General features: G+C 41.5%; 1 protein-coding gene across 2 annotated transcripts; it reads right to left on the minus strand.

Moving 5' to 3' along the window:
- Nucleotides 1-610: 610 nt before the first annotated feature.
- Nucleotides 611-20,937, minus strand: MCEE (methylmalonyl-CoA epimerase). 2 transcript variants are annotated; one of them, XM_039493079.1, is made up of 3 exons: nucleotides 20,744-20,937; nucleotides 7,974-8,314; nucleotides 611-2,080 (listed from the first exon to the last, which is right to left on the minus strand). In XM_039493079.1, exons 1-3 carry the CDS (start codon nucleotides 20,772-20,774, stop codon nucleotides 1,928-1,930), a joined length of 525 nt encoding a protein of 174 aa, XP_039349013.1. In that variant the 5' UTR covers nucleotides 20,775-20,937; the 3' UTR covers nucleotides 611-1,927. The 2 variants fall into 2 exon arrangements, with proteins under 2 accessions (XP_039349013.1, XP_039349014.1); XM_039493080.1 differs by lacking the exon at nucleotides 20,744-20,937 and adding an exon at nucleotides 20,230-20,360.
- Nucleotides 20,938-21,293: the final 356 nt, after the last annotated feature.

Below are 21,293 nucleotides of genomic sequence, written 5' to 3' on the forward strand. Positions count from 1 at the left end.
AGCCTCTTATTCCTCAAATGATCTGAAAATAAAAGCAGCCCTACCTAAAATAATAACCAGGATTTCTAGACTAGCAGAATAAAATTTCAGCGGAAAAAATTAAGTACTTACCTACCTTTCACTGGCTTAGTTATCTACAAAATTTAGACTTGCAGAATCTCACTATTCTATAAAAGTTCACTGAACAGATGTAATATCCCTGCACAAGGCTCAATCCATTTTCCTTGAAGTAAAAATTGGTTCTCAGGTAGGAATAGAACTGTAAGTACAAAGTTAACACCTTTAATGTATAAAAATTGATTTCTTGCATTATTAAGGTTCTGGCTTCAGAAGAACACTATACAAGCTTTCAGCATCTTCAAAGTCCTGATTAAATCTGACTCGGGTCACCATAATATATCTGTTTTTATTGCAGCAAACAGGAAATAAAGCAAAAATTATTTAACTTCCATAATAATTGGGCACTAGTGTAGCTCAAAACTGGATTTTAAAACAACTGTTTCTAAAAGGATGAAACACTTCCTCTATATTGTATCCAGCACTCTAAGAGAGTGAAATTCAGAAATATGTTTTATCCTATAAAATACAGAATAATCTGATTCTTTAGAAATCCTTTAAAGATCTTTATTATTTATTTAACATTCAGAGATGTGGCCTTCATATATGCAATTTCTATTTCTGCTGTAGATGCCCTCTCCCCCCACCTCAAAAAAAAATGTAAAAGAAGAGATTGAGCCAACTGGTGTTTATGTTACTCATATGATTAGCTTCATTAAAGTGAACAGGAGCCTTCTTGAGAATAAAGTGAAAAGGATTTGGCAACTTATAAACTATGGTCCCAATCTAGCAAACACTCAAACATGAGTAGTCTCACTGACTTCAGTGGAACTACTCACAGATGTAAAGTTAGTATTTGCAGCATCAGGACCTAGATGGCTCTCTTGTTAAAATAAAAATTCATACAAATTTTAATAAGATAGCACTTGAAAATGTTTTTGTATAGGAAAACAAAATATAAATTTAAATATTAATCACTAGCCTTTTTTTGTATGTCCCAGATATTTTCCTAAGAGTCAGGTTTCAGTGCAGGCACTTGAGATCAATTAGGAAGAAAACAGAATAAATCTGTATGGGCTAAATTTAAAAATCAGAGATATATCTGCTGACAAAACTAAAACAAAATAAGCATTTGGTAACCCAGTATATTTAAAATAAACCAATTATTCCCCTATCAATCTTGATTTTTTTTCATATACATAAAATACATAAAGCTACAAAACGGTGATTTAGAAACAACAGTTTTCTTGGCAGCAATTGTTATGATAGAGAACAGTTGCTTAGCGATCGCAGACATCCATACAATAACACAAGGATCCTATAATTGAATGAACCAATCAATGTGAAGCTTAGATAATGCTTATAATGGTGGAGACAGAAAATAAAATGTTCTCTTGTAGACTTCTTTCTTACAGGAATATCTGAGCCATCTTCTTATCATCTAGAAGTGGGTAATATAGAGCAAAATTATCTGGGGTAACCTAGAAATCTATATATAAAAATTATGCTGCAAACTGTGATATAACAAAATAAATGACTATATCTTGTATATGTACCTCAGCTCATGTTACTATTTGAATTCATAGTCTAATGGAATCCAAACACATTTAAATATATTATTTTTGAAGGTCTGAACAACAAAACAAAAGTCATAGCCCCAAATGACTAGGAGGGTTAACACTGCTTTAGCTTCCTCCTGTATGTAGTGTTATTTCCCCACATTTCACAACTTAACAGCTGTAATGCATTTAATCAACAAGCAAGAATCAAGTACAATGGACTTTTACACGGTGCAAGGCATAATACAAATTCCAACACCATCTCATTAGGTTTGCAATTAGTTCATGGTTTCATCTTTCAGAATTACAGCTCAGGCTTGCTCAAGTTCTACAAGGACGCCATCACAATCTTTAGGGTGGAGAAAAATCACTGGTTTGCCATGCGCCCCTATTTTGGGCTCTTCGCTCAATATTCGGATCTTCTTTTCCTTCAGTTCTGTCATAGCTGCTTTTATATCATCAACCTTATAAAAATAAACATGTATACAATGTGGAACATTAAAGTGTATGATTCACAGATTTTACATTAGGAACAATAGTGTAGTGCCGTAATAAAGATAAAGCACTACATAATTCTAAAAACCAAAAATGCTACAGAAATATGCAGTTACCTGGAGATTTTATCAAGAAATGTAACATGTCAAGAAGATTTTGTACTATATTTAATAGTTATGTTTGTTAAGAGAATCACCCCTATAATACATAAACCTTTTAGTTACTTTATAATGCAAAATTCATAAATAATCAAAATCAATAGCTATAAACTCTACATTGTTCCTAAATAGTAGATTGTATAGCTTCAGAATATCATTAACCATGGAATGTTTTCCCATCTAATTGAAGACAGAATCCTGACTCATTAAATCCTGGGGTTATGTACCATTCACTTAGGTTCATCTTGATCTTACCAGAGTTAGGTTTGGTATAAACTGGTCTCCTCAGAGACACCTTGAACTACCAAGAATAGTAGAGGATAATACACACCGGACTGTGGTCCATTTTCTTACTGGGCAATTGTACTTCATAGTAAAAGTAGCATCACACATATAATTTCAGGGCAACCTAATAACAGTATTTAAAATGGACTAATCCTTAAGTTGTGCCAAATGGTTGTTACTTTGGATGTGCTAATATAAAGTGAGACTTTGATTCACCCAGATCTCTAATGCATGCTTGTTGGAAGAACAAAATTAACTTTTAGTTTAGCACAACTACCCAGGGCCGCCCAGAGGATTCCGGGGGCCCGGGGTCTTCGGCGGCGGGGGGCCCTTCCGTTCCGGGACCCGCCGCCGAATTACCGCCGAAGCGGGACCCGCCGCTGAAGTGCAGCCCGGTCTTCGGTGGTAATTCGGCGGCGGGGGGTCCCCGCCGCGGGTCTTCGGGGCACTTCGGCCGCGGGTCCCGGAACGGAAGGGCCCCCCGCCGCCGAATTACCGCCGAAGACCGGGCTGCGCTTCGGCGGCGGCCCCGGCTTCCGCCCCGCCCCCAACCTCTTACCCCCGGCTCCCTCCTCACCCGGAGCCTCAGCGCCTCGCCGGAACAGCCGCAGCGTGTGGCCGGCGGGGCCTGAGCTCCGTCCCGCTCAGAGCCGCGTGGGGAGGGGGCGGGGCTGGGAGCTCCACGACGAGCGGAGGGAGCCGAGCTCAGCCCAGAGCTCCCAGCCCCGCCCCCTGACCACACGGCTCGGAGCGGGGCGGGGCTCAGGGGCCCCGGCGGAGACTCGGCGCTTGATGCGCTGAGGCTCCAGGAGAGGGGGGGAGGCGGGAGCTCCCGCTCTTCTCTTGGGGGCCCCTGCGGAGCCCGGGGCAAATTGCCCCCTTTGCCCCCCCCTCTGGGCGGCCCTGCAACTACCAGTTAATAAAATCCTGGCACTAGAATAACAGGAGCGCTGTTTTTCAAGACTGAGGTGCCTGGACATAGCTAAATGGATAAGCTTAAAAGATGTAATTGTGAAAACATAAACTTTATATAATTTAGTTCTACTTCCTCTGCATTTGCACTAAATCCTAATCCTTTTCAACTGAGATTTGTTTTTAAAAATCCTGAAGTCACTGCAGTCATACCCACATACTGTTACCAGTTTGCTTTTTAAAAAATGTAATTAAGGGTTCTCTAAAATTAGCAAGTGTAATACATTCTGTGATGGGTAGTAACCCCTTGAGGTTCATCCCCTGAGTAGAGAAATCATCACACCTGCCTGCACTTCCTGCAGAGATAGCTAGCTAAACCAGCCAGAAGGAGAAATGTGGCTGGGCTCAGCTGGAGTGAATTACTGCATCCCAAGGGATAATAATGAGAGTGACTTGTGAGAGTCTCTGGGTGCATCTCCATTAGGAAAATATCTGCTTAGTGACTGTGTGTATCAAGAACAGGTTCCTCTCCTGTTCCACCAGGTGTCCAATATCCTTCCTGAACTGGTGTTAAAGTGTTCTGACCATTCTTTGCCAGTAGCAAATTATTTTCAACCCCACTACAATGGGTCATTTTTCTAGGCTAGACTAGAGCTGCTCATTGTCATTTGGCCTTACATAGGAACCACACCATCCCAATGGAAGCCCTAGAGCTGTTGGAAGCCTTTTTTGATGCTCTTATCTGAACTCTTTTGACTTTGTTTAGAGAAATTTTAGCGCTAAGAATCTCTTGCAAAATTCTAGCTGCCAAGAGCCCCTTCTCATCCATTTAATTTAAACTCTGACCCCTGGATTTTGTGGATCTTAGCTCACTTGATCTGTTACATCTGAAAATATACATTTCTTTTTAACATAGTATTTTTACATTTCCCAGCAAAGGATGACTGAGTGCCACATTTCTTGTATTTTTCAGACTTAACAGTATGCCATCCTTTGACAGTCATCTTTGGTAAATTCTGCACTATGAAAGGTCACAGCTCTCTTGCTGAACAGAGCTCTACATGGAATAACATCAGTGTTGCTAACAGAATGCTTCTTGAAGTATCTTTGAAACAAACAAACAATCCAGCTCCTAAGTAGATATAGAATATTAGGGTTGGAAGGGACCTCAGGAGGTCATCTAGGCCAACCCCCTGCTCAAAGCAGGACCAATCTACAGACAGATTTTTACCCCAAATCCCTAAATAGCCCCCTCAAGGATTGAACTCACAACCCTGGGTTTAGCAGACCAATGCTCACTGAGCTATCCCTCCCCAGTCATTTTAAAGATTCCTAATTTGTTCCTCTCTTTGTACCTGTAATTAAGTAGTGTTACTATTTCTATTACTTAGCAGTTTGGGTATTTTTAAAAACAGCCCTTACCACATATTATTCCTGTCTTCCCCACCCCCACTTCCTGAGTTCTGCTGTAGTCTTTTAAATTCTTCTAATAGCACTACAAAACAATTCTGCTTAACAGCAATTTGAGTAGATTGAATTAGTCTTTTTTTTTAATTTCTTGAACTGCAAATAGATACAGTAGTTACAAGAAATATAAAACATTCTGATCTACTGAATTTCTCTGATTTATTATCCACTATATATGTGTGCTTAAATTTGATTTCAAGGGGACTAGGCACAGTAGTAAACTTAAGCCTACACCTAAAACATTGCAGCAACACAGCTGTGCCGCTGTTGCACTTCTGTGAAGACACTACTTATGTCCATGCAAGAGCTTCTCGTGTCAGCATTGGTACTCCACCTCCCCGAGAGGCAGTAGCCAGGTCAACAGGAGAATTCACACCCCTGAGTGATGTAGTTATACTGACCACATTTCCTAGTGTAGGCCAAGCCTTAGTGTTTACAGGATAAGGGCTTAAATGTTCCCCTCCCTCCTCCTCATTGTTTGGGAAATGGAAGTGGGGGACAGTCATCCCTCCCTGACACACAGCCATAGGCAAAAATTGACTCCTGTGGGGAAAAGTCTACACTTCTTGAAAAGGAACTGTATTTTTCTAGAAATGGTAGATCATAATTGAATGCAGCAAAAATGCCTCTTATTCAAAAGGACAATCAATGAACAACCTGGAAAAGAGAACTAATAAAAGCATGCTTTTTGTCCCATTTTTCCCCACAATCATGAATGATACACTATATCATCGCTTGTATTAAAATTCAATATGCTTAAACAGCATTCTGCATAATTATACACTGCCATACATGGGCAAATCATTGCCCCCCCTCCCTCCGCCTTTTGTCTTGTTGGTTCTGGATTTTTTTCCTGTGTAAGTCATTAATTAAAAGGATTTATTTAAAGTAACTTCTTATTACTGCAGAAATAGACTAATATGATTTAATACTTTACCAAGGTTCTAAACTATTGAGCCATGCGAATAGAACAAATTCAGCCCAGGAACTCTGTGCTAGCCTGAATCACAAACAGAATCTATAATTGCCAATATAAAACATTCAGCCCTGGAAGGAGTTAAAGCAGGAGACTGGTAGCCATTCCCAGGGGACTTGTGTTCTATTCCCTCCTCTACCACTGACTTACTATCTAGCCTAGAACAACTAATTTAAACTCACTATGATTCATTTAATGCCTTTATACATGGGAATACCTTTTTTATGTTTGTGAAATGTTTTGAGTTCCTTCTGTGAAAGACGATATAAGTGCAACTATTAATGAGCAAGATTTTTCCCTAGCCTGTCAACTCAATACTGACCTATAGTCCTTCTACTATTCCAACAGATAGTCAAATGTGGGAGTTTGTTTTCCCTGTCTCATAAACAGCCAATTGTAGCCTTTTTTCTATATATGACAAGTTTCCAATTCATATGTAAGAACATCTGAATTAATTAAGGCTTTTTGTTTTAATCTTCACTTGCATCTGTTCCACAGTCAATGACAAATTTCCATAGCAACTGATAATTGGGGAGTTTCCATCTAAACACTCAATACTATTTTTGAATGTTACTTGTTAATACCAATCCACTACCTTCAAGATTATTTTCTTGTTCAGTGGAGAATACATCCTAAAGTTTTAATATTAAATAATAAATATTCAGGGCAATTATAATATTTCAATTGTGATAAAGAAAATAGGAAATTAATACACAAAATATCAATTTACAGACTTTAACACAGATAAAAGGCTCTAAAAGCATGAAGGTATCTTTCAGTTTCAGGTAAAATAGTTATCACAATATTAGGTATTAATGGTGTTAACTGTCTGCATAAAGTCTAAAACTGAGGATTCCTATAATCCCAGGCCAAAAAAAAGTTAGGATGGATTTAAGTAATTGATATTTACACCCTTATGAGAAAGATTTAATCTGACAGCTTGAGAGTTGTCCTATCCAATTTTTATAATTTTGTATTACACTGCTGATTTTTTATACATTTTCTGTAAGAATAATGTGAGCTGCTAGGTTTGTGACACCAGCTGCTCTACATGTCATTTGAGCAGTGTTATATGGTGATTGGCCTATCTATACTGACAGTCTCTACTTTGAAAATATGGAGGCTTAATTTAGGGGGGAAACTTGGATATGTTATGCATGTGAAGAATTTTCTGTTTTTCTTTGTAAGTATGTAATTTACTATACTTATAATTTATGGACACAATCTGGCAATCAATTTAACTTTATTCATGTGAGTAGTCCTATTAAGTTCAACAGGACTACTCAAATGATTAAAGATATGCATGTGTGTTTATGAGACGGGGCCCTATAAAGTATATGAGGACCATATACAATATGCAACACAACTATGTGTATATTGTGATAATTTTTAACTTTGATTCTATTCTGAAAAGTAATTGTAAAACAAACAACCACCACCTTGCTCAGTAGTTCTACTCCCTGTGAATATCCAGATTCATCTCTGATTACCTGAAAAAAGATGTTACTACTCTCATCTCTGAGAACCAACACAGCTCTGCGTGTTTTCCCGGGATTCTTTTCTGACTTGCATATTGAATTTTCAACTAAATATCAAATGCAGGAACTCTGGTAAAACCCCACTGTCTTCGATTATGCCCTAATGCACACCTGTGCAGCCCATTATAAGTGATATATAAAAACTGTCACACACAGCTTTTTCCAGTGCATGTATTTTGAACATCCTGAAATTGCCACCTGCCTAGTGACCTTGGCAGGACATTGCTACATTCCATGAGTTTGTCCCCATTTCTTTCAGCCCACACATTACAAATGCCAAATACAGTTTGGGCAGATTAAAAAGAAAATAAAGCTTCTTGTATAATGACAATGTGAAGTTGGCCTGAATTTCATACTGCAACTTCACTTTTTATTTGCTGGTCTTCAGTAGAATTTCCCAAATGATAATGACTCAGCATAACCAATGTGGGTTTTTATTCAGGTCGACTCTATTAGAAAGTATGAAGCCCTTTAACAAGATAAAGATTTTTTTTTAAATATAATAGAAAGTATGAGTGTATTATACCTCAATGCAGATATGATGCATTCCTCCAGCCTTGTTTTTTTGCAGAAAGCCTGCAATTGGACTTTTTTCTCCCAGAGGGTGCAGCAGTTCTAGCTTTGTGTTTCCCAGCTCCACAAAAATAGTGTAGACGCCATGTTCAGGAAGAGGAACTGTCTCACTCACCTGGGCTCCTAAAACACTCTTGTAAAAAGACTGGGCCTTCTCCAAATTAGGTACCGCAATTGCTACATGATTGAGTCGCCCCAGTTTCCACAAAGAGCATGGAACTTTTTGAGTCAAGGTGTGAGACACTGATAAAGTCCGTACTGTGGGTGCTGTAGTTTTCAATCTGTTAAGAAGCCCTGTAAAATTGAATGACATCGTCATAATCCTTTCGGGGAAAAAAATTAGTGCACATCCTTTCCCCTTTTAATGAAACCTAAATAACTCCTGTGTCCTTACATTTATGAATTATGTTTCACCAGCGTGCTAAAGACAGAGATAATAAGATAGCAGGGAAGCATTTCCTCTTCTACTGCTGTCAGTTCAATAGCTTTTTTTGTTCTGAAAATTAAATTAATTCAGAGGTGGTAAATGAAGAATTTATAGCATGAATGCTCAGACGTGTCCATTACAAACAACAATAGGGATTTAAAATAAGTTAATTTTAAGCTTCAGTTGAGTTTAGTATAAGATTTTCATAATTATATGCACAAGTTTATAGAATTTAAAGGCCAGCTACACACCACTAACCTGTACATTATTTCTGTATTATTCAGAGCTTCACATTTAATAAAATAGAAATGGAAATAGAAATGAGGATGTAAAAAACCTGTCTAAACATAATAAAGAACTAATATATTTATTCCTAAAGCCCAAATACCTATAGAAAGGTGAAGAGTCTTAGTTGCCTCCGAGTGGAGGGAGATGTGATCAAGTGTTAAGCCACAAGAGTGGGAGCCAGTAACTCCCAAGTTTTATTCCATCTCTGATATTCCATCCTTCTGTGATGTTGGGTAGACCATTTTGCCAGGGCCGGCTCTAGGTTTTTTGCCACCCCAAGCAAAAAAAAAAAAATTGGCTCCCCCCCGCTGCCCCAGCCCTGGGCTCTGCCTCCCATCCGCACCCCCTACCACCCCAGCCCTGGGCTCTCCCCCCAAACACACCCCGTGCTGCCCCAGCTCTGGGCTCCCCCTTTTCCCCCCACCATTGCCCTCCCACCCACACACCCCCTGCCGCCCAGCCCTGGGTCACCGGTAGCTTGATCCAAGGGCGGGTCATTCAGCAAGAATTTTGGATGTGCACAGAACACAGACAAGATTGGTTCCCATATGGTTACAGAACTGCAGTAAAGTGGAACAATTTTCAGCTTGTGTGATTGGAGGATATCTGGATGCATATTATACGACTGTCCTCCATAAATCAGGAAAAGTTGAGGTGCCTTTATTATTCTTTTGTTCCACTCTTTATTTCTATGGGGAATTTGCCAATGCAATATCACTGTCTTCCTTTTAAACAAATAAAACTAAAAAAAAAGGCAATGGCTATTGAAAATAGCAATTCCAGTCTTAAAAACCACTGGGAAGCATTTCTTGCTCAATTTTATCTTACTTTTTCTACAGCAAATTACCGTGGATCAGTATATTTGATTTGGGAGAAATGAAGTAGGAGCTGCCCAAATTGAGCTTGAGCGCTCCTGAATTTTGAGGTGTTCAAATCTAGAAGGCAGGTGCTAGATTCCCTTTCTGAATATTAGCTAAATCTGGAAAGGAAAAGTCAATTTCTGCTTCCATGGCTCAGAAGTGGAAATCCTCCTACGTGCCTGGTACTGTATCTAAAACTGCCCAGGTCCAGAGCCTCCCCTCCCTTACTTTTCATTTTAAATTCTAGTGGGATCCACATACCTCCCTTGCTAGGCTTCAGATAGAGATAGAGAGGTGCACTGTCCATTTAGTCCACCCAATTCCAAAAAACATAGAGCCGCTCCTGATGAGAGGCTTAGAGAAGGAAGGATCTCATAATTAGGAATAGTGGTTTGCTACAGTGATTCACGGATTTTGCCATTTCTCTGGGTTCTGGGGGTTTTACGGGAGGTGGGGGATAGAGAAGTTCCCGAGTTTGCACAGCTTGTTTAAGAGACATCTGTACAGCAATACAGCTCCTGCTGCCTTTGCGGGGGATGAAGTCTGTGCAAAGAATAAGAGATATTAAGTATATTTAGAATATAGAGGTAAACTATAAATATTAATTAATGTTGTAACATGGTCCTCAGATCTGTGAGATGTTCAGCTTTGCCACACAAGGCCTTAGGCCTGAAACTGATTTGCATGACTAGTTGACTGAAAAATAATCCTGTACCAGCGAAGTGTAAAATTGCAGTAAAATATATGTTAAATTCCGATGTTCTGGAAACTATGCAATAATAGACTGGAAACTATGGCACAATGTACCAGTTAATATCACAAGATGCCCAATAACAACATTTTGGGGAATTCTGTAATAACCTCAAGTTGCTATGGTACATAAATATTAATGAGAATAAGGAGTATTAAGGGTATACCCAGTAAGAGATGGGGCACCGCTAAATTAATCGAATATGGAAGTATGGATAGGAAAAAGGTGTTGGACCCTTTATGCATATCTATGAGCATTAGCAGGCATAAGCATATCTCAGGATAAAAAGTTGTTGTCCAGCCTGTGTGCTGGGGTGGGAGTGGGAAAACACAGGGGGAAGACACCAGAATGACAACCATGGTTAATGAGGACAATGAAAATAATGACTGACACTCCAAGGTCCCCCAGCAGGAGATGTGAGTGATGCCAGTCCTAGGGCTTAATACTATCTCTCTATCTGGTCTTGTATTTCAGTGTTGGTGGGATTGTTTATCTGCTTAGTGGATTTATCAATAAAGGGATGTGTGATAAATTGCAATAATTTCTCATGTGCTTCTAGGGTCTCTAAGGGTACATCTATACTACCCGCCGGATCGGCAGGAAGTGTTCAATGTATCGGGGATCGATTTATTGCGTCTAGACGAATCGATCCCTGAATCAACGCCTGTACTCCACCTTGGCAGGAGGAGTAAGCAGAGTTGATGGGGGAGCTTCAGCAGTTGACTCACCACCATGAGGACAGAAAGGTAAGTCGAACTAAGATACTTCGACTTCGCTGAAGTTGTGTATCTTAGTTTGAAACATCCCCCCATCCCCCCCGCAGTGTAGCCCAGGCCTCATTCTAATGATACTGATTAATATTCCTGATACTGGAGCCCTCAGGAGACTGAATATTTATTGACCACGGCAGTCCAAGAGATTGAATGATTATTTATTGATTGAAATTGATTAATCTCCAATCCATACTAAGTCTCCAGGTTGGAGAATAATACTGAAGATCTGTGCAGGGGAAGTGATTCAGTACTGATCTAGGTCTCGATTCTACACTATTGAAGGCTATAGGAGCTTTGACATTGATTTCAGTAGGTGCAAATTCAGATCTTTGACTCAAAAGAGTCAAGACAAATTCAAAAGTCAGAATTATTACTGATTCACCTATAATAATTAGGTTGATATTCTCTTCCAAATACTGACCATTCCCATTTCTGCTTAGCTTGCTAAGAATGCTTGAGTTTTAAGAATATTGCAGTAGAATTGAATTGCCAGGCCCTGGGACAGGGGTTGTAAATGGTTTAAGCCATTACATAAATAATTTTAAACACTTTTTGTTGTAAAATAAATATTTTTATTAAAACAGAAACAGGTCATTCGACTTATGAACAGAAAATAACACAAACATATGGTCTGTCTGTGTGAATGTCTAGGGCCTCCTCAGCTGACTGCAGAGATAATCAGAGGAAACTACAGCATGAGAAAAAGGGCTTAAATTAGGATTACAAACTCCAGCAAGGGCACCCACTTTCAGGCTTCCGGCTCATCAGCCGTTACCACTCTTGGGCAGAACCCTGTGTCTTTTTCCCTCCTGACGGGTTTTCCAAGCTGCACAGTTCCCTGACTAAATTATGAAGTCCCCAGTAAGGCAGAGTGCCTAAACAGGCCTGCTTTGCTTTTATCCACAGAGGCTATTAACAGTGCAATTGCCCACAGTTATGCTTGCTCGGAAAGAGCAGTGTGGTATTTATTCTTACAAATGTAAGCAGAGTCAGGATGAGCTCTACCCTGACATCTGGTAGTGAATTATGGCGAGTTGTGTAAAAGAACTTCAGGGGCTGATCTTGTTTGCATAAGCACACCCACCCTGCCTAGCATGAACCCACAGCAGCCCAAATGGTCACTTTGGCTGCTGTAGGATCCCCAGTTTCTCTGTTATTGGGGCAGGAAGAATAAAGTGTTGTTACCCTGATTATGTGAATCAAGGACAATGAAACTGTTTTATGACAGAGGGACTCGCCATCAACTAAGTAGCACTCACTAGACAAGGGCCATGGGTTCCAAAACCTAGTGAATTTAGAGAGGCTGGGGACAGGTATTTGTACTTGATGGTATGGGCCCCTTTTGAGGGCTTGAAATACCAACTGTGCCGCCTCCTCCCCTCTCTACTGTGGACTATCAGAGCTAATTTTAATTCCATTAGGAGTCTAGTTACAGGCTGCTGAGCTGAAATCAGTTTGGGCCAATGGTGCACCAGCACTGAGGCTCCCCTACTACAAGCTGAAATCATTGAGTGCTGTGGGGGGCCTGAAGAGACGTTGCAGAGCACAGCAGTTTGCAGGATGACTGGAACGGCTCGTGGGACAGCTGGTGGAGCAGAGCAATTTGCGGGACCACTGGAGTGGCTCGTGGGACAGCTGGTGGAGCGGAGCGGCTGGTGGAGTGGAGCTGTTCACGGAACGGCTGGAGTGGCTCACGGGATGGCTGGTGGAGCGGAGCAGCTCCTGGGGATGGCTGCAGCAGAACCCCATGGAGATGCAGGGCAGTTGGCCTTGGACCACGTAAGGTGCCCCTTAACCCTGCTGCGTTCCGAACCCCCCCGGGCTCGGAGGTAAAACTCTGCAGATAAACTTTTTAAAGTCTGCACTGACCAGGGACAGAGACTTTTGGGTGATTTTTGGGTTGCTGGTCTTAAGACCCTGAGGGGAAAAGGATACTGCCAAACTTACTTGGGGGCGGGGTTTGTGTTATGAATCCTGTTTGTGGTGTTTCCCTAACATAATGCCGCATTGCTTATTAAAAGGATTTTGCTACACTCAGACTCTGTGCTTACGAGAGGGGAAGTACTGCCTCTTAGAGGCGCCCGGGGGGGTGGTATGTAATTGTCCCAAGTCACTGCGTGGGGGCTTGAGCCAATTTTGCATTGTGTTATTGAAACAGAACCCCTAGATACTGAACCTGGCCCTTGTTACTGCCAGCTCAGACGGGCAGAAGGGTTACACAAAGAAGACATTAAAAGCAGTAAAAGAACATACACACATGCTAATAAGCTTATCAGAGATCACCTCAACTCCAACAAAGGCTGATGAACACTCCTTCAAACCCCTCAAAGGGTTCTTCTGTGGTCACAAGTTCATAACTGCCTTGGCTCAAAACAGGAACCAACATTAATCTGTGAGTCACTCTTTTATCCAGCTTGGGTCTTTCTGATCTGTCCTCATATAACAAGCACTCAACAGACAAAAGGTGTGCTCCTTCTTATATTTGCATACGTCACCCCCTCGAGACTTCCTTAACTTTCAGGGCAGGTCTATTCTAGAAGTGCTACAAGATTGGCACAGCTGCACATCTGTAGCATGTCTGGTGAAGATGCTCTATGCCGAAGGGAGAGCGCTCTCCTGTTGGCATAATTACTCCACCTCTGTGAGAGGCAGAAGTTATGTCAGCAGGAGATCGTCTCCCATCAACATTGCACCAGTATGGGCATGCTTAGGTCGCTGTAACTTTTGTCACTCAGGGGGGTGTCTTTTCCACAACCCTGAGCAATGCAAGTTAGATCGACAAGCAGTAAAGTAGACCTGCCCTAAGAGTTCATTCCTATCTGGCCCATTGTTTAGAAGAATCTTCTGAAGCTCACAACGCTTCCCAGGGCTTCCATTAGTCATGTTTCCTAAAGAAGTCCCATACAATCCCACAATAATGCATAAACATTTGCCTTTTTAATACAATTAACTCCTAAAATACTTAAACTTAATTCAGTAAAGTTTGTCCATGATATTGCAGGAAATTGCACATCCTTATACATAAAATGGCTTGCTAAAAAGTTAATCTGTTGACAGTGGGTGCTGGAATTTTTTGGGGGGGCAGGGAGCTACAGGGCAGGGCAGGGCATGGCATATTTCCAGTCACTAGACTACTGGTGCCAGAATGAGATAAAAGTATGTATACATTAAAACCAGTGGTTACATTTTATGCCAGTTTGCTTTAGACAGTGTCAAAGCTCCCAATGCCTCAAGGCCAAGCTTGAGTATCAGAAGCCTTTGATGTATTCTCAACTTCTTCACACCCTCAAATGCACAATTCTGCTATGAAATTGTGCCACGGATGCACTGAGGCTTTGGATGTTTTGTACAGAATAACTTGGTTTACGTATTTTCCAGTTTATGTATTCTTTGGCTTGTTCTACACTTAAACAACTCAGGTTAACATAATTACAATGCTAAAGGGTGTGGAAAAATTCATGCCACTGACCGCCATAGCTTGGCCAACCTAAGCCCTGGTTTTGACACCCCTATGATGGAAGAATGCTTCTGTCAACCTAGCCACTATCTCACAGGGAGGTGAAGTTCCTACAGCAACAGAAAAACCTCTTTCATTGCTGTAGCCTGCATCTACACTACTGGGTTACAGTGGCATAGCTATCGTGCTATAGCTATGCCGCTGTAGCATCCATGGTGTAAACATGGCCTTTATAGTTTAAAGCAGGTACGTTTGCTTTCTTCTGGTGACTGGTTTTTTGGTCTCTGGGATAGATTTTTTTAGTCAGACAAATGTCTCTCCATTGACTTTAACTGAATTATTCTTGATTTACTCCACTGTATATAAGAGAAGAACCAGGCTCTCTGCTTGTGTAGCCCAGAGCTATTTTGACTGAAACATTTTTCCTGGTTGAAATTTGCAAATGCTGACCATGTTTAGATAAATTCTTACGTGAAATTTATTTTTCTTTCTTCTTCTAATGCAGTCAGCATCAGTGTCCAAGGGGTATTTTGAAGACCTACTTTTAAAATGTACCCATCTAAAGGTGTCTCATGTTTCTAGGGATGGTTCAGAGAAATTGCCCTTGAAAGAAAATTCTGTGGATCCTGTTTTCACGTATTTCTTTGTCATCTTCCCCATTTCACTGAGATTATAGAATGCATGCTATGTCACTTTAAAAAAAATAATTCTTCATGATTCTAAGCAGTATCTATTTGGACTAGCTATTCAATTCAATTAATTATATTGGTGTTCAATGACCACCAGTAGAGTGTTCAGCAGAATTCAGACACACACAAAATAGCTCCCTCTACGAGCAGACAAAACCATTTAAAAAGCTGGGGGGCTGATGCAGCATCCATCATAAAATTAAGTCAGCACATACTTAATTACAACACATTACAAAAATAAAATATCTGATCCTGCACCATTGAAGTCAACGGGAGCTGCATAACCAATTTAATGGTTACATCATCAAACACATGCAGAGCCCCATTGAACCCAATAATAATACATGTGAGAGAGGTTATACATGAGAGTCACAGTTACAGGATGATGCCCTTAGGCACAATTCTCAAGTATGCTTGAGGAAAGCTACCTTAAAACTCCAGAGGAAGGAAGGTCCTCATGTGGATGCCACTAGTATACCCAACACCATCTCCCAGTCCCTGAGGACAGCAGATATAGTGCATGGGTTAGTTATTCCTAAACACCAGCAATCTCCAAGTGCCATTAACAAGCTAGCACAATTTACACAGCCTTTGGGCTTCTGTAATTTATACTGGGGATTGCTCCAGCCGACCCCAGAATTCAGGGAATCAGAAAGTTTGTACTATCCCATAAGGTGGACTGAGTGCTCCTAGGTATCTTAGCTGCCTGTCTCATACTAATCACCAGACAGCACTTCGCTTCTTCTTTGATAGTTCCTGTTTGAGATCAAGGCCATGGCTAAATTCGCACAATCATTTAGCTTTGGTACCATAATCAAGATCAAACCATCTTTAACTTTTCAGAGAGAAAGGAGTCATGTCTCCACGTAAGGGAAGGAAGAGAAGTTTACATGTAACCTCCAAGCTGAGCATTAAAGTAGGCATTATAGTTCATGTTTGCCCCATCAGGATTAACACCCTTTATTTTTCACAAGAAAACAGAAGATTCTAACCAAGACAAAATCCAATTTTAAGAGTTATTTGAACAATCTGTACATTCCAGAAAATCCTATTCATATAGTAAATACATCCACATTTTTTTTAATTTTTCTTAATATTAAAACCAACCAACTGGTCTAACACTCTTGCATTGATAACTTGGAGGAGTTCTTTATTTTATTTACAAATAGAAAGTTGTCTACATTTAACAATATATCTAACAAAAAACCACTGCAAAAGTTTATTAATGTTGAAACTACACATGAAAATAAGAAAAAATGTGGGTATGTAGCACATTTCATCTGTGGAAAGTGGGGAAGTTTGCTTGTAAGATGCATTAATTCTACATATCTAAGAAAAATGATGTCCTGAAGTGATCCTTCAAGGAGCTCTCTGTGGATAGCATCCTGCACCTACAGGGATTTCCCTACACTCCCCTGAATTTCCCCAACCTCCCAGTTTTGTGAACTAGTTACATGCAGTGTTGCAAATTTAGTGATTGTTTGGAAATTTGAACTGAAATTGAAACATTAATACACACTTTAAAAGCATATAAAGAGTATGATAAAATACGTGTATCTGAAAAAGTACAATAGATTTGAAAAGTATGAACATAGACTTGCTTTCTTATACAGCTTTTGTTTTTATGACAATGTCAGTGCATTCATTTTGGTGATGTTGGCCGACCTAATAATTTCAAATTATGATTTGTAAGCAAAGTCTAAATGAGCTCTCCCTGACAGCTAGTGATGAGCTTGGGGCTGGGGGGAAAGGCTTCAGGACCCAGATTGTATTTACATTCACACCTAATCTACCTAGGTATCCAGCAAACAGAGCTGCATTGCCCAAGTGATAGATTTTGGCTGGGGTTGGGTTACAAATCACTTGAATGCACGGGGGGGGGGGGGGGGGGGGGACGAAATGTTTTTATTATTATTGTATGAGTAAAGGGCAATAGAACTGTACTTAGCCTGTGCTGATTGAGGGCATCAAGAGAGAAGGTGGGGACAGGTGTTTTGCTTGATGGTCTGCCTGAGTCACAAGTACTATTTGACGTGCCCCTCTCCATTGTTTAAAGACAGAGCTGATTAGGCTTCATATATAGTCTTTTGTTTTGTTAAGTGACCACTGCAGCTGAAATCACTGATAATCAGGTCTAAGTGCTTAGACCTGCTGTGGGACAGTGTTTCTGTGGAAGAGATGGCCCAGTCTGCACTAGCAGTGATGTTCCCCACACTGAGAGCTCAGCTGAAAATCATTGAGAGCTGGGTGGAACCTCAAGAGACCAACTCGCAGAGGTCACAGTGGCAGCAGAAGGTGACGGTGCAGGGCCATTAGCAACAGAGTGATGGAGTGAATGGTAGCACAAACGAACAACAGTGGCCAGAGCGAACATTGTGCAGCTGGGGAACGAGCACGGTGCCTGCTTGCCCCCCACCTGGGAGGTGAACTCACGTGAAAGCACCTTTGAACTCTAAGTCTCCACTGACCAAGGACAACACCAGTGAGTGTTAATGATGCGGTTAAGAATGCTGGAGACACAACACAGTTCATGCAAACAAACATGGCTGTGGCATCATACTTTCTATTTAAGCAAGAGATATCACATACTACAAACTGGAGGCCAATGTCAAGTGAGTTGTCACTTGTTCATCCTGAAGTTGAACACTGGTTCTGAACAAGACCAGCAAATGCTCACTATCCTTCTGCAAGAAACTCAGCTGACTGGCTAGAAGCATGTGGTGCAACAGTGAAAGACTCAACAGTTGAAAAAGTGAAGAACTCTCTCCCCACATTCAAAAAATTCGCATACATGGCTGATGAATGCACCAGTGCAAATGGGCATCAAGTATTACGTCATTGTGTACGTTATCTTGATGTCAGTGGTAGGCCAGTATATGCATTTCTAGATGTTCAAGGTACAGAAGACACATTGGCTCCATCTGTGACAACCCACATCTTAGAAGAGTTAAATGCTTGTCAATTGGACCCCAAACAGATGGCTGCTTTTGCATTTGATGGAACTGCAAACTTCTCTGGAAGACATGGTGGAGTACAAGCTTTGCTCAGAGAAAAGTGTAACCCTAATCTCTCCTATACACACTGCAGAGGCCATCTACTCCAACTAGTGTTAGTACAAGCTGCAGACTCTTCTAAAGACATTAAAAAAACCCTATAAATTTAATGTCTTCATTATTATTCTTTTTTTCAGCAAGAGTCCAAAAAGACTGAATATCTCGGAAAATATAGAAGATACACTGGGACTGAAGTTCAAATTAGTCCAACCTGGGAAAACCCTCTGGCTTTCTCATGAGCTATCCTTGGGTGTTGTCTTAAAATTACTCCAGCCATTATTACTGACTTTGGAAAGTATCTACCAAGATGGGATGAGCCTAAATAGTGAGGCTGGTGGATTACTTTTGCTACTACGTTCAGAGAAGACTATTGCCATTTTTTCTCTTGTAAGTCTACTGTTGAAACCACTTGGGTCATTAAACAATGCCATCCAGACATCTGCTTCAACAGTAGTAGATCTTTGTACAACAATAGAAGCTACATTTGAATCAGAGAGCTACCCATTGAAAAAGTAATGGAAGAAGCAATGACTTCAGTCCAGAAGTTGACTAATGAAGGCATTTATATTGAATCCTTAAGTGAAGAGGACAAGAAGTGTTTAAGACAACTGAAAAAATACAGACTTGATTCTTAAAAATCTACAACAGCAACTTCTAGATTCTACTCAACTTCTACGTAGATTTTACAGAACCCTGTCCTATAAAACACCGACAGTTGAGTGGAGGGAGGCACGACCAGCAATGGGGCTGCCATGTGCTCAGGACAGAATAGAGCAGTGGTCCCCAAACTTTTTGGCTGGTGGGTACCAGCCGAAGGATCACTGCGGCGGTGGAGCACCTGCCGAAATGCCGCCGAATTTCGGCGGCATCTCAGCAGCGACGCCTCTGGATGACGCCGCTTGCCGTCGACAAGCGGCGTCAGCGAGAGGCGTCGCCGCCGCCGAAATGCCGGTGGGTGCTCTCCCGGGGGCCAGGACGCGGGCGCATTAAGATGCCCCCGCGGGCACCACGGCACCGCATTGGGGACTACTGGAATAGAGAGTTTGAACACAGAGTGGAATATCATACGACAAATTAAGATTTGACTTCACCTTCTTTTTTATCATCACTAGTGGCTCAACCCGATCTTTATGCTTTGTTTCCTGGAATGAAAGAAGTAGGAATTCATCTCTTGCTACTCCCAGTCATAACAGCTACAATTGAATGTTCTTTTTCATCATTGAATAGAATTTTGTGTTCTTAATGACATTGACTTCTGCCTGATCATGTGAATGAACTAATGAGCATACCAATTGAAGGAATGGAAGTACTGGACCCATGAGAAGCCACCAAAGATGAATGCATTGCATTCAAGAAGTTCATTAACAGAGTTGTGCAAAATTACAACAAGAAACCAAGAAGGATGTAGATGTAGTGCTTCATAGAAGGCTTGAGTAGCCAACTTTAATGTGTGATGATTTTAAAACATGAGTCAAATCTAATAAAAGTCATTAAACATTTTTCAGTTTTTACTATGGTGCCATACACCCCACCTTCACCCTTACGGTCTCACCCCTCATTAGTCCTGACCCCTTGTGTAAATTCAAACACCCTCCCTAATTTCAATTCCTGGGGAAAACACTGTACACCTATTAAAGACAAGAGGGCTCTATGCAGAGATCTGACCATGCAGAGCAGCTTGAAGGATCAGAATCTAAAACTGCAATACTCCACAGCCCAGCAGTTTGAATTATTAGGATCACACACTAAATAAATAAAATTAGAGTACAGAAATACTTGTCACACACAATTTCATGACTTCTCACAATGAATTAAAATAATAAATTCTCATCTGTCAATATCAATAGCTTTCACAAGGCTACAGCTATTTTACAGAAAGGGAAACTGAGTCACAGAAGCTAAGTGACTTACCAAGCATCACACAAATCTATGTCAGAGTCAAAAAAATACAAGCCAGGATTCTTGGCTAAGTCCCATGTCCCATCCACTGAGTCACTACCGAGAAGCCACTTAGCATGAACAACCACCCATTTGCGCTCACCTGCTCAGCATGTGTAATCTGCACCTTCCCCCTAAATATCTTTGCCAGGTGCAATTCTCCTTCCATGCCCTCTACGGTTGTCAGTACACACTGTTCCTCTGACAGGTGTACTTTGTATATCCTGTTTTTACCCCTATATTTAGCAAGTGCAATTCCCCTGCCATGAACTCTCCCCCCACTTAACCCGTGTCACTCCCCACCTGCCCCCCTTATTCAGCGCATGTGCAGGGTCTGCGAACCGGCCCCTTGAGAGGACGCAGCTGGGCTCCTGAACGTGCTCGGGCTTTAGGGCTCTCTGCTGGGAAGGGGACAAGGCGGGGCCGACTCCCGGAGACGCTAAGCCCAGGCGCGTGCAGACCCCCCAGTTCCCGCTGCACCGTCTACCTGCTGCCGCTTTCCCCACGCAGGCTGCCATCTTGACTCCTGGCTATTCAAATCTAACTTTATCGAGCGCCTCTTCCCGCGAGCACAGCCGCCAAAGGCAGGAGGGGCCAGGCTGTGCTCTCAGCGGGGCAGCCCCTGCTTCTGCCACCGCAGGGAGCTGCTCTCCTAGGGCTTCGGGAGGGGCCGAGAACTGCGGCAAAGCCCAGTTCTGCAAAAGGAAATCAGCCTCTGGCTGTGAGCAGCACCACCAGTGACCCGGTGGAGAAGCGATTCTGTTGTTTGCTCCAACATAAAATGTTTAATAGCTTGAAACATGCTGATTTTTCATTTTGTGGAGAAACTTTCTCCTGGAAACCGCGCTGGGGCAATGAAAATCAGTGTCACCAACTCTTGTGATTTTATTGTGAGTTTTGCAATAATCCTTTTTCTTTAAAGGCCTAGCCTCTGGAGTCAGGAACTATTTGGTGAGAGAAGCAGCTGAGACAAGGAAAGATTAAAGAAGCCCAGGCACAGCAAAAGAAGCCCCAGTAGTAGGAGCCTCAGAAAAAAG

Source organism: Mauremys reevesii, linkage group 10 (genome assembly GCF_016161935.1).
Source record: "Mauremys reevesii isolate NIE-2019 linkage group 10, ASM1616193v1, whole genome shotgun sequence".
NCBI lineage: Eukaryota > Metazoa > Chordata > Testudines > Geoemydidae > Mauremys > Mauremys reevesii.